Below are 13,914 nucleotides of genomic sequence, written 5' to 3' on the forward strand. Positions count from 1 at the left end.
TAATTGTTTTCAAAATATGTGTTCTCATTTTGATTTTCTCTCATACACAAATTCCTTTTTTTTCTTTTTAAAATTCAAAGATTCGATGATTTATTTTTTTTTTATAGTTACAAACTCAGTGCATATTAACTTCATAATGCTACGACACCGAAAAAACTGCACCGAAATCGTGTACCGGCCTATGTGTAACATGCCTCTCTTTTTTTTATAATTTTTTTCTAGTGAACGGCCGTCCATCAAATTTAGACGGCCATTCACTCACATGGACGCCCGTCCATAACAGGGACTGGCGTCCCCATTAAAGGACGCCCGTCCATAAATAATATAAAATAAAAAAAAAAAAAAACTTTGGGGACGGCCGTCCATAAATTATGGACGGCCGTCCCTTACGTTTGGACTGGCGTCCATTCCTATGGACGCCCGTTCATACTTTAAAAAAAAAAAAAATGTTTGACGGGCGTCCATTTCTAATGGACGCCCGTCCATTATTTTAGTTTCTACAAATTAAAGAAAAACTTTGGATGGGACGGCGTCCGTAAGGAAGGACGCCCGTCCATTACTTACGTTTTTTGGAAATCTTTCCAGTGATAGCATCTCATGCAGTATCTCTTGCACATCATCAACCAACTTTTTGACGTCCCTGGCCAGTATAGTACGTTGGCATCCTGGTTGAAGTTCTGTAGCTTATCTTATTCCTTCATTGCGGCTGACTTCTCGAAAATCTTAAACTCTTGCCCTCCCTGAAAAAACACAGTGAATGAAGACGAAGAAGTAGACGGGCGAAGTTCTGCACCTTCTTCACTTGCCTCCATGGAAACTTTATTGCATCCATTTTGATTTAACAGGTTAGAATTTCAAACACATTGACTTAGACTTTTAAAACACTACACAAACATCATCATCTTTATCTTATCCTTAATATATTTGTTGAACTGTATCATGGAAAAAGAAGAAAACGAAGACTGGAACCATTACCCAAAAGATGATGATGATGATGAAGATAATTTGTAGAAACTAATAATGGATGAGCGTTCATTAGAAATGGACGCCCGTCCAAACATTTTTTTTTTTTTTTTTTAAGTATGACGGGCGCCATTAGATGGACCCCGTCCAAATGTACGACCCGTCCATAATTTATGGACGGTCGTCCCCAAGTTTTTTTTTTTTTTATTTTCATAATTTATTTATGACGGGCGTCCTTTAAATGGGGACGTCCGTCCCTTGTATATGGACACACCGTCCATACTATGGACGGGCGTCCATGTGAGTAAATGGCCGTCCAAATTTGAGACCGCCGTTCACTAAAAAAAATTATAAAAAAAATGAGAGGCATATTACACATAGGCCGTACACGATTCAGTGCAGTTTTTTCGGTGTCCGTAGCATTATTGTTATAACTTTTATCCCAGAAGTCTGGGGTTTATTGCACTTTGCCTTCCGTTATTTAAAATGACGCGGGAGAGGCATAATTTGAAAACCTTCAGAAACACAAACTCACCCGCTCCACTTGAGCTACTCTTCTTCTTCTTGAGCAATGAACAAAATTCTCATACAAAACAAGTTACAATAATGGAATGGCAAGACATAAATTGGTTGAACAAATTGTGGGTGATCTCTCTTTCACCAATTCATCAACTTTCTCCAAGCTCTTGGACTCATGCCTCCGATCAAAGAGCCTGCGCGACACCCGTCGCATCCACGCTCGTATCATCAAGTCCCATTTCTCCTCCGAAATCTACATCCAAAACAGGCTCATCGATGTGTATGCGAAGTGTGGGCATTTGGACGATGCCCGCAAGGTGTTCGATAAAATGCCCCACAGAAATGTATTCACTTGGAATTCGATTGTGACTGCTTTGCTGAAATGGGGTTTCGTTGATGATGCTTCTAGGATTTTTGGTTCGATGCCTCAGCGTGACCAGTGCTCGTGGAATTCAATGATTTCGGGGTTTGCGCAACATGATAGGTTTGATGAAGCTTTGGAGTATTTTGTTAAGATGCATAGAGAAAATTTTGTGCTTAATGAGTATTCATTTGGTAGTGCTCTTAGCGCGTGTGCGGGGTTGATGGACTTGAAAATGGGTACCCAAATACATGGTTTGTTAGAAAAATCGAGGTATTCGTCAGATATTTATATGGGGTCAGCGCTTGTTGACATGTATGGTAAATGTGGGCGTGTGGGCTGTGCCCAGCTGGTTTTTGATGGGATGAGAGAGAGGAATATGGTTTCTTGGAATAGTCTGATTACTTGTTATGAACAAAATGGGCCGGCAAGTGAAGCTCTTGAAATTTTTGTGAGGATGATGGATTGTGGGATTGAATGGGATGAGGTCACACTTGCTAGTGTTGTTAGTGCTTGTGCAAGCTTAGCGGCTATCAAAGAGGGTCGGCAAATTCATGCAAGCGTTGTGAAGTGTGACAAGTTTAGAGATGATCTTGTTTTGGGAAATGCGTTGGTTGATATGTATGCTAAATGCTGTAAGATTAATGAAGCTAGATATGTTTTTGATATGATGCCAATTAGGAATGTAGTGTCTGAAACTTCCATGGTAAGTGGATATGCGAAGGCATCCACTGTTAAAGCTGCAAGATCAATGTTTACAAAGATGATGGAAAGGAATGTGGTATCTTGGAATGCACTTATAGCAGGATATACACAGAATGGGGAAAACGAAGAGGCACTTGGACTCTTCTGCCTTCTTAAGAGGGAGGCTGTTTGTCCAACCCACTACACATTTGGGAATCTACTAAATGCTTGTGCAAATCTTGCTGATCTGCAACTTGGCAGGCAAGCACACACTCATGTCTTGAAGCATGGATTTCGGTTTCAGTCAGGGGATGAGCCTGATATATTTGTAGGGAATTCTCTCATAGATATGTACTTGAAATGTGGATCAGTTGAAGATGGGTTCCGTATTTTTGAAACTATGGTGGAAAGGGATTGGGTCTCATGGAATGCCATGATAGTAGGGTGTGCACAAAATGGTTATGGTACAGAGGCTCTTCAATTATTCAGCGAAATGTTGGTATCAGGGGAGAGACCTGACCATGTCACCATGATTGGTGTTCTGTGTGCTTGTAGCCATGCGGGGTTGGTTGAAGAAGGACGTAACTACTTTGTCTCAATGACCAAGGAACATGGGTTGGTGCCATTGAAGGATCATTATTCATGCATGGTTGATTTACTTGGTCGAGCTGGTTGCCTTGATGAAGCAAAAGAATTGATAGAGGCAATGCCAATGCAGCCTGATGCTGTTATCTGGGGGTCTTTGCTTGCTGCTTGTAAAGTTCATCGCAACATTAAGTTAGGGGAATATGTGGCAGAGAAACTTTTAGAAATCGATCCCAACAATTCTGGTCCTTATGTGCTTCTCTCGAACATGTATGCTGAGCTTGGAAGATGGGGGGATGTTGTAAGAGTAAGGAAATTGATGAAGAAGCGAGGAGTAATCAAGCAGCCAGGTTGTAGTTGGATCGAAGTCCAGGGTCAAGTTAATATTTTTATGGTGAAAGACAAAAGACATCCTCTGAAAAAAGAAATCTATTTGGTTTTGAAAGTTCTTACAAAACAGATGAAGAGAGTTGGGTATGTCCCAAACACTGGTGATTACGATGCTTCTGGGGAGGAGGACATATCCAAATCAGCATCATATTGCCAAACAAATCTTCCAATTGATGCTGGTGTAGGTTAATTTCACTTTTTTTTTAAAGCTCTTGTTCAAGTACTTAACTCACTTTTACAAAAATATGATCAATTCTTTACTATAAATATAGGAAGAAACAAGAAGAAATAACAACTTTGAGTGACTTCTCTCATAAATGTTATCCTTGAACCATTTTTACTTTATTGTATATCCTAACATTTCTTTTTACGGTCTACCGCAATACCAGTACACAACCATATCCAGAGCTGATACCTTTCCTCGCGGCAATTGTTATTGAATGCAAAAGTTCCAAACAGCTAGCTGCTAAAGTTAAACTTGCCATCACATTCTGATTTCATGAGCAATTCATGTTGGCTAAATTCCAGATAGACTCGGGACCTCAATGTGGAGGTAAAAACCTTGCCCTTAGGCATTGCGTTTTAAAAAAGAAGCCAACATATAATCTGCAGATCGTAGGTCCTACGGACCTGTCCTTGAAAAGGACAAAACACAGCAATGCCACAGGTAAAATGACCTCACTGGATTTTAAACTGGAATAATCTTCCTTGTTATTTGCAAATGCTCCATAATATACTTTTGATTTTGCATAAAGCCAGATTTAGTTTGGCCTACCTGATTTGCTTTTGTACTTGTCTTTTAAATTAGTAGTGAACAGAAACAACATACATGTGCTTGAAGTTCTGCATAATTGCAGTTTGCTAGTTGTACTATATCTTCCATAAACATAAATCATTTTGTAGTGTTCTAAAACCATATTTACCCAACGGATTGTTGGAATCCGCTTTCCGACCTTCGTTTTAATCTGGAATGTGGATTCTCTTTGATCTAAGTTTACTTATGGTTTGAAAACTTAAATCAGGAGAACATCTTGATCTGTTAGCCTCTTTTTTAGCAAGCTGAAATGAAACATGGTAAAATATATGTGGCCTAGAGTAATTTGACAAAGAAGAGGGAGATTGGAGAAGAATTAGAGCATATATCTTTATAGAATTTGTTTCTTTTCTTTATTTGGCATTGATAATACAATGTTTGGTAGATAATTTCTTTATGTGCTTCTTTCGATGCTATCTTAAGTAAATTCCAAAAACATGTGAACAATCCTGTTAACACTCGTGAGAGATAGAAAGAGAGAATAATAATAATAAAAAAAAAAAAAAAAAAAAAAAAAAAAGGAGAGAGGAGTTTCATCATATTCTTTAAACTATAGCTTCCTTTAGACTTCTCTGAGAGCATCTGAACCTGAGAATTACATAAGAGATGAACCTGTAAACCAAGATGAAACACACCATTATCACCAAATTCCTCCAGCTACTCTCTTTTTCATATCCTGCTTCTTTCAGAACATCTTCCCCAGTCAACATACATCTCCCGAAAATATACTGCAAGCACTTCCTTGAAGTAGAGAACTCGTTTATTAAAAACTCTTCAAATGGATACTTAAACAGTGATATATAATGCATGAAAATCCAATAACTTGGGATGCCATGGTTTGATATGAAGTAACCGGAGAACAGAAAGAAAGATCCCATGACGCCGGAAATCACTGAGTTTCCGACGATGAAATTAGGGACTAAAGCACTGCAGCACACCACAACTGAATTTGCTGTGTAGAGAACCAACCAGATTAGTAATAAGAAGTGCATAAAAGCCATGAAATTAGGGTTTAGCCCCACAAGCCAGTATAGAGGAATTGAGAATAATATGGCTAGGATGAGTAGAAATGGCAAGTAAACTAGTCCGTTGGCTATGGCATATGATGAAATTCTGTAGCTTCCACAGGATGTCTCCTTCATCAAAATATCCCTCTCTTGCAGAAACACTGGTAGAGCTTCGGTTGTGCAGGATAACAAAAATGTCAATATGAATGCAAAGAGACCTACCTTTTCTTGAGCTCCGAGTAAATCATCTTTAACATTATGAAATATTGATCCCAAAACAAACCCAGAAATCAGCATTTGAATTGTTCGGCAGGCGAATAACTCCCTGGTTCGAAAAATGTTTTTCGAGAACCTGTGAGTGAGAATTATAGTCTCTTGAAATCTTGAATTTGCGAAATCTCTAGGAATATCAATTCCAACATTAATGATAGTTTCCTCATCGGCAACTTTTGATTGTTGAAAAAGTTGTTGCAGAGTGAACTTTCCACTTCTACTCTCCCCCTCTTCCCCTTTCTTTAGCTGTGGTGTTGACACTATTTGTGGCTGCATTTCTTGCAGCATTTTTCTCTGTTCCTGAATCAATTCAATTGACTCTATTGCATATTCAACAACATTGACATGAAGAGGAAGCTGCAATCCCATTGTTCTCAAACATACACCGAGCTGAGCCACCGTGCCATGATGCAAAACCGAGCCATTCGCCAGCATAAGTATTGAATTAAACATCTTTACAATGCGAAAACCAGGCTGATGAATACTCAAAATTATGGTCCTCCCTCTAGTTTCTGCCATCACTTTCAGCATGTCTATAATCTGCAGGGCACTGGTGCTGTCAAGACCTGAAGTTGGCTCATCAAGAATCAACACTCTGGGGTCATGAATCACATCAACTCCAATCGAAACCCGTCGTCTTTCACCACCAGAAATCCCCCGAACCCTGTCATCACCAACTCTAGCCGTGGCCACAGGCCCCAGGCCAAGCTCCTGAATGAGAGACTTAACTCTAGACCTCAGCTCAGGTTCCGGGAGCCTCAACCGCAGCTTGGCGCTAAACATGAGCGTTTCTTCCACTGTAAGGAGAGGAAATAGAGTGTCCTTTTGAGTAACATACCCAGAAATCTTCTTGAACAGAGGCTTGTCAATGGGATTATCATTCACCAAAATGGAACCACTATGAGGAGTGAGTTTTCCCGCAAGAATCTCAAGTAAAGAAGACTTTCCAGCGCCACTTGGACCGACAATCGCGAGGAGTTCCCACGGTTTGGCCTTGCAGTTTATGTTCCTCAGAACATGCCTGATTCGAGGATTTGTTGCAGCTGCAGCTGCTTCTTCAAGCTTGGAAGGAGAAGTTTCAGGTCCATGATCACAGTCATTTAGCTTGTTTTTTGTGAAGATTTTAAAAGGGTTTTCTCTCTTTTGTGTGTAGATGTTGAAGTTAATCCCTATAGCTTCAATTTCACAGCCTTGTTTCTTCATTGAGGAAATCTTGCTCTCTCTTTTTGTGTGTTCAAGTTTGTAAAGCTAGACTTATTATTTCTTGTGTTTGTGTGCATGTAATGGTCAAATAAGAATAAGAAAATGAATGAAATCGAGTGTGTGGCCAGTTGTTTTGTTTAATAATAATGGAAGTTGAAATGTTGAATCTGTGTGGTGTGCACTTGAATTAACAGTAATGGATCGGTATTATATTGACATGTAAGTCCTCGTATATGTTACTTGGTTGTTCACGTGATATTGTTCTTGCTATTCAATTCATATACATATATTATTATTATTTTTTTTTTTCTCCCTATTTCTGCCATGGAAATTTGCATACTTTCACGTGGAGTTTGTTGTTGTAAAGTTTATGTGGCTCGCTGGATTTCATAAGTTTTTTTTGAAAAAGCCAACACAAATTGATGATCATATCTTTATTATTATTTTAGTCTGCATGAATGAATTTACTTCTATCTTTCACGCAAATGTTCTATACTTAAAATACGGATTTCATAAAAATATCTTGTATCCAAAACATGTCTTCTTAGATAAAAACACTCAGACATATAAACTTAACGCCTTTTATTTTTTTTTAATGATAATCAGGGTGTTTGGATTTGTTTGTGCTCACTTTAATTAGTTTTTTAAGACCCTGAGACTATTGGTCAAGTAAAAACTCTAATAAAAAACACTATTAGTAGTGTTAGAACTAGAACCTATCTTTGTTTGTTAAAGATGTAAAATGTGACAATAACACATCAACTTATTATATATTTACTTTCTCAATTGTATCGCATTAAATATGGACGTTTGCTTTTATTCTTATTACCAACTAATTTCATCAATATAAGTTGTTAGATGAGCGTTGGTTTTTTAATTAACAAAACAACTGATTATTTACGTATCAATAGCAGGTAAGAATAATACAATAGAGANCAATAACACATCAACTTATTATATATTTACTTTCTCAATTGTATCTCATTAAATATGGACGTTTGCTTTTATTCTTATTACCAACTAATTTCATCAATATAAGTTGTTAGATGAGCGTTGGTTTTTTAATTAACAAAACAACTGATTATTTACGTATCAATAGCAGGTAAGAATAATAAAATAGAGATATTTTGCAAAATTCAAATGGGTTTTATAAGAGTGAAAATGCGTTTTGACATAATATCAAAAAATTGTTTTAAGATAAAAAAACTATAAAAACGACTTTCAATTGTTTTTTAATTTTTACTAGTTTTAAGGATTGTATCCAAAAAATGTTTTTGAAAACATTTCAACTTATTTCAACCAAACTTATTTTTATAAGATTTTTTGTATTCCTTTTTTCGGAAACAAAAAATTACATTTAAATTATATATCGAACAAGTCGATGAAATTGTTAATTAATAATTCAAGGAAACAAGTTAGTAGAGCCTCATGATTTGGATTTATGGATACAGGGCCATGGAGAATTGTCCCAAAGAGAAGCAAGTGGTCCCTAATATCCTCTTATTTGAGGTTTCAAACTCAGCAAATCTTTGTAATTTTATGTACTACTCTTCCATCATTTTCGTCACTTTCACTTTTTTTAAAACCCTACCTATCTCATCTCCATGCCAAAAAATAATGCAACAAATTATAATCTAATTTCCATACACAGACACCTTGAAGCGATTGTGACATTCTAATCCCAGAAAAATATAACAATCAATATCGATCTAACAACATTATTAGATTGGTATGAACATTTTTGAAATATGTAACATCAATCAAAACAAAGTTAGTAGTCAATATTGATTTAGAAATATTAAGTAAGGTAACAATGATCCTAAGTTGGTCATTCGTCAAGTCAGCCTAAGGTTAAAATACATCGTTGACAAATAAGAGTTTGAATCAGTTTATAAATTTGAAGTCTCATCAACTAAATAAACATGTTTAAGGTGAAGGACGATTATGTGAAACTCAATTACAAATCCGTACGGTGGAGTTAGATCCAAAGCAGACTAATTAATTACTTGGTTTGTATAAATATCAATCATTGTCTTTATAAATGTAGAAAATTCATGGACTAACTTAGAATTTAATATTAGAAGAGACAAGTCCAATATAAAAAAATTAAAATTTTTAATAAAACAAATAAAAGCTAAAAATCAAGAAGTTTTTATACATATGAGTGGGGTTATGTTAAGGTGAGAGAGTTAAACCAAAAATACTAAAGGTAATTCAAGAGGGGTCACCATTAAGTTCGTCCCTAGTAGAAATCAAAGCCAACAACCAGTCACTAACTTTTGGTTCTACTCATTCAAAATTTTGGGAAATCGAATAGTCACTAACCTTTGGTACTCGACCCACACGTTAAAAACTTTAAGACATGGGTCAATCACTAACATTCTTTATTCAACACATTAAACTTTACTCCGCATGTTGAAAACTATGGGACATAGAAACTTAATAATCTATGTATATTGTTACACTATCAATCCATAATTGATGAATAGAAGGGTACAAGGGAAGATGAAAATAATGACAAAGGGGTTGAATCTTTTGTGTGGTTGAGAGCAAAAGAGAGGGATCTTTTATCGATTGATGGCTGAATTTTACTCTCTTTTAAAGAGATTATTGAACTTGTCGTCTACATGAATCTTGTTTCTGAAATTGGGAGAGTTAATTTTGTTTGGATATGTTAGTTATTTAGTGAGACAATTAATGTAGCACCCGTGAAGTTTTATTGTCCTTTGTGAGGCTCAATCACTTGTTCCCAACTCATTTTTTTTCATCCATTTTGCTTTACTTCACACCCTTAACTAAAACTAAGCCCGTGAACCCAATCTTTCAATTATTGAATTATTTGACATCACATCGCCATCAATTCCAAAACAATGAAAAAAAAAATAAATAATTAAATTGGTTTGTTATTTTGTGTTTAATTATTTTAGGAATTAATCATGTTACAAGATGAATCGATAGAGATCATATATGATGAATATCTCACAATATAAGAATGCAAATTTATATTTAAACCTCCTATGAAAAAAAATATAAAATATAAGAAATATTTTATATTATAATTTGTAAAGTCGGATTTTATAATTTCAATTTTATCCATTTGGGTAATACTACAATACTAATTTAGTGTTTATGTAAACGATAACTTGTAGTTGGTGATAAAAATATTCGTTAGGTAGTATCAATCGATTAAGATTGAAAGATAAAAATTTTATAGTCAACAATGTGAGAAAATTTTACTTCTTAACATTAGTCGGGGTCAAGTAACAATTTCCCTTGGAGAAATAGGTTATATGTTTGTATATATAGTAATTATTTAACCAATTTAGGAGGCATTTCCCAATAGGAAAAGAGTGGGATGATGAAGACTCTTGTTTGCCAATTTGTCAACCATGTCACTATGCAGGAAAAATAAAAACTAAAACTTTGAGTCATGACAAAAATTGGCATATGTAATATGCACACTCTCATATGAAAAGTTTAAATCAAAATTTTTAAAACAATTTCTATGGTCCCAAAGTGAGGTGATAGAGGTGCATATTATAAGAGAAAATCACTAACAACTAATAATCCAAGTTCTTCAATATGAATCCAGGAACAAATAGTACAGAAAATATTATGATTCTTCTCCCTTCCAATAATATTATATATATGAAACACATATATTATACTATATGCCGAGACAAATAAAACTTGACCCTTAGTTATATATTAAGTGATATTATTTATGGCCTATAGAAAGAAACTAATGGCTAAGCCTAAGTGCTACTATAAAAAGGAAAATTCAACTGGATCATCTTCTTAATTTCTTAGCTGTTATCAACTAAATTCAGTATGGTTTTGTCTTGTAATTAAGGTGTCGTTATTAGCTGAATATGACCTAAACAGTTGTGGATTATCAGTGGTGTGAGAGCTAATTAAGTATGCATTTAATACTAAGTTTTTGTCTTTAATTAGGTTTAACGTTTTGTTAATTACAGATCAAACGCAATTGAAAGGTCTTTTAACACTTATTAATTACTGTTATATTATAATCTAGCCAGCAAAGAGAAGCCAGACAATGAATATAAAATCCCTTTGGCTTATAGATTTATTATCGGAAATCTTTTTTTTTTTTATTTATTTTTTTTTATTTAGAACAAAATTTAATTATTTAAGTACCTAAGAACCCTAAATAACACTTGATGCTTCCAAAATATACTTTCCCAAAATGAATACTAATACATTGAAAATTTTCAGATATCAGAAACCCAAATTATAAATTTTATTTTGTTTTCCATTTTTTTTTTTCATATATATAAACAGACAAAACTGTCTTCCAAAACCCTAGATGACAGATCGAAACACCCAATAAGATAAGGAAGAAGAAGATAATTACGAAACCACACACAACTAGCTCTTCTCAAACATGAACAGATATTTACCCAAAAATAAAAGTAAATAAAGTAATCAAGAAACCATGTTCTCTGTCATCTATAAAACCAAGAAAAATACTGTGTAATCTCTTCTAGCACTAAATTAAATTATAAAGAAAATAAAAACCACCTTGTCAAATCTTCAACTTCTAGCTAAAACACAATCGTACACAGCTCTGTACTCCCTTTATTTCTCTCAGGCATTAAATTATTACGGCTGCTACTGCTACGGATACAGTTGTTCACGAGATCACTTCACTTGACTCCAATAGAAATAAATCAAAGTTGACAATCATGGAGAAACTACTGTTGGACCTTGTGATCCTTTTTCCCATTTGATATTTAAGTTCTTATTTTATCGCTAGTTATATTATTATTTCTCATGCATCCGTGATATTTGGTTGTAGAATTAAAAGATCAAAAAAAGAGAAGAAGATGAAGTTCATAATGCTTATTTGGGTAAACCACATTCAATCTTGGAAATCAAATGAATGAAGCTTTTCCCAAGATGTTGGTTGGACTTTGGCCATTTCTTCCCTCTCTCTCCTCATGATTTCAGGTTCCACATATAATTGAAGTTGAAGAGGATAACAAGGTCCTTAAAGTTCATACATGTTATGTGCATCTAATAAATCATTATGTACATGTAAATATATAATATAAATATGGAATAATAGATCTGGAGATTTATATGAGAAATATTTATATTCAAAGAAAATTTTATATTATATAATATAATATTATTTTTATTATATTATGAAAATGTTATGTTCGAAATTTTATACTAAAAAACATGAATTCTTTATATTTGTTTTGTTTTGATAATAACTTTTGAAATATCAATCATTAATTGAGAATAGAGTAAGGCATAAAAAGCTGAAGAAGAAAAGAAAATGAAAACCAAATTATATATAATTATAGACAAATTCATTAATTTTAGCTCCTTCACGAGATTTTATATCAAATTAAAATATTAGATTTTTTTTTTTTCTTTTTACATAAAGAAACATAAAGAAATATATAGAGATATATTGTTAATACTTTAATGAAATAAAATTGAAAAAGAAATAATTTTCAAAGGGACAAAATGCAATTATATAAGAATATTAAGTGTCTTTTTGAATTTACCAACTTAAAAGGGGGTGTAGGGGCATGTGCCCTCTCTCGCTGTAAATGTGTCGGCCAGGGTAAATATGATAGGTTCTAATTGATTATACATATATGTCTTCATGTGTCTGCAAGTTATCTAAATTAAAATTCATAAGGTGATAAGTTGTAATCGGTCACGCCCACATATCTATAATGTAGTAAAGTTTTTCCATAGAATAAGAAAAGTTAATCCACGACGAACATGCATTCAACCAATCATAAAACTTTCCAAATTATTTTATAAAAAAACTATAAAGTATCATAAAAACAACCACCGTTACAATGATCATTTTAATATAAATTACACAAAAATTAATTAAGAATGCTTATTTGACTTAAATTTATTATTAGTTTAATGCATGATTTATTTTATGTACTATAAACTTTTCACTCAAATCAAAGGCTAAGATAGACTAGGAGGGCTCATGCACCCCAACCTAGCTATATTACCAATTATAATAATATTTTAGGGTTTTTAATCATCTTGTTATTTTAATTCAACATTTAGAATGCATGATTTAGCTGATTAATAAAAAGGAACTACATTAGATGAATGATTAAGAATTGGGATCCCATCTTAAATTAAAAATTCACGTTATTGAAATAATTTAAGTTATGCTTAAATAATAATAATAATAATAATAATAATAATAATAAAGCTTGCACACTTTGACTTTTGTTGGCGATTTGTAAGCAAGATGTCATCGAATTGGGCCTGGAAGAGTTTGGTGACAGAAATTGGGCCAATTTGTAGCCCAATACTACTGGGCTTGGCTTATGATTATTTCTTGATTTTAAGAGGAAAATGCTTGAAAATTTTATTACAAAAAAGTCCATGTTATCAAGAAACCCTAGTGATATTATTTATGTATTAATAATAGTAGGTTTTTTTTTTTTTTTTTTTTAATTGTGTCTCAATTTTATATATTAATCTTTGAGTCATGTCTATTTTCATGTGTTATTATAAACCGATATACTTTAACAAATCTTCACGTTTAAAGCTTTTTCTGACAACATAACATCTACACACATCATATTTAGTTAGGATGATTTCAAATCACATGTATTGGTTATGTTATTCTTGGTAAATCTCCAATAAATGTCGATTATGTAATTCTATATTTTGATAGGAGTATGCTACATCATGAGGATGATTAGACGTAGACAGTCTTGAAATGTTATATATTTTGTAAAGTATAAATGTTTATTTTGTTAAAATGCTGATATTCAAAATAAATACATACTAACAATTTTAGTTATCGATTATATTATTAGAATTAGTTCTGTTGATGCTGGATTTTGACACCAACTATTCGCACTTGCAAAGCGTTAAGGTGACTTAGGAATTATATGTGAACTGGAAATGAAATAAATAAAATGGGAGATGAATTTTAAAGTGGTTCGGATGCTCTCAGCAAATCCTACATCCACTGTTTTTTATAAATGAGAGATTACAATCAGGTCGCATATAGCGATCAAAGAATAGAAATACAAAGAGGGAGAGTGCGTGTTTATGTTATCAGGATATTATCAGAATCCCGAAAAAGAGAGGGG

General features: G+C 33.8%; 2 protein-coding genes across 3 annotated transcripts; one reads left to right on the forward strand and one right to left on the reverse strand.

Moving 5' to 3' along the window:
- Window positions 1-1,514: 1,514 nt before the first annotated feature.
- On the forward strand, window positions 1,515-6,060 carry LOC116140364 (pentatricopeptide repeat-containing protein At2g13600). 2 transcript variants are annotated; one of them, XM_031426009.1, is made up of 3 exons: window positions 1,515-3,683; window positions 3,892-4,169; window positions 5,882-6,060. In XM_031426009.1, exons 1-2 carry the CDS (start codon window positions 1,575-1,577, stop codon window positions 3,940-3,942), a joined length of 2,160 nt encoding a protein of 719 aa, XP_031281869.1. In that variant the 5' UTR covers window positions 1,515-1,574; the 3' UTR covers window positions 3,943-4,169; window positions 5,882-6,060. The 2 variants fall into 2 exon arrangements, with proteins under 2 accessions (XP_031281869.1, XP_031281870.1); XM_031426010.1 differs by having other exon boundaries at window positions 5,948-6,060.
- On the reverse strand, window positions 4,706-6,910 carry LOC116140365 (ABC transporter G family member 5). Its single transcript, XM_031426011.1, has one exon. It carries the CDS (start codon window positions 6,797-6,799, stop codon window positions 4,862-4,864), a length of 1,938 nt encoding a protein of 645 aa, XP_031281871.1. The 5' UTR covers window positions 6,800-6,910; the 3' UTR covers window positions 4,706-4,861.
- Between the last annotated feature and the right edge of the window lie 7,004 nt (window positions 6,911-13,914).

This window comes from Pistacia vera, unplaced genomic scaffold (assembly GCF_008641045.1).
Source record: "Pistacia vera cultivar Batoury unplaced genomic scaffold, PisVer_v2 Contig370, whole genome shotgun sequence".
Taxonomy (NCBI): domain Eukaryota; kingdom Viridiplantae; phylum Streptophyta; class Magnoliopsida; order Sapindales; family Anacardiaceae; genus Pistacia; species Pistacia vera.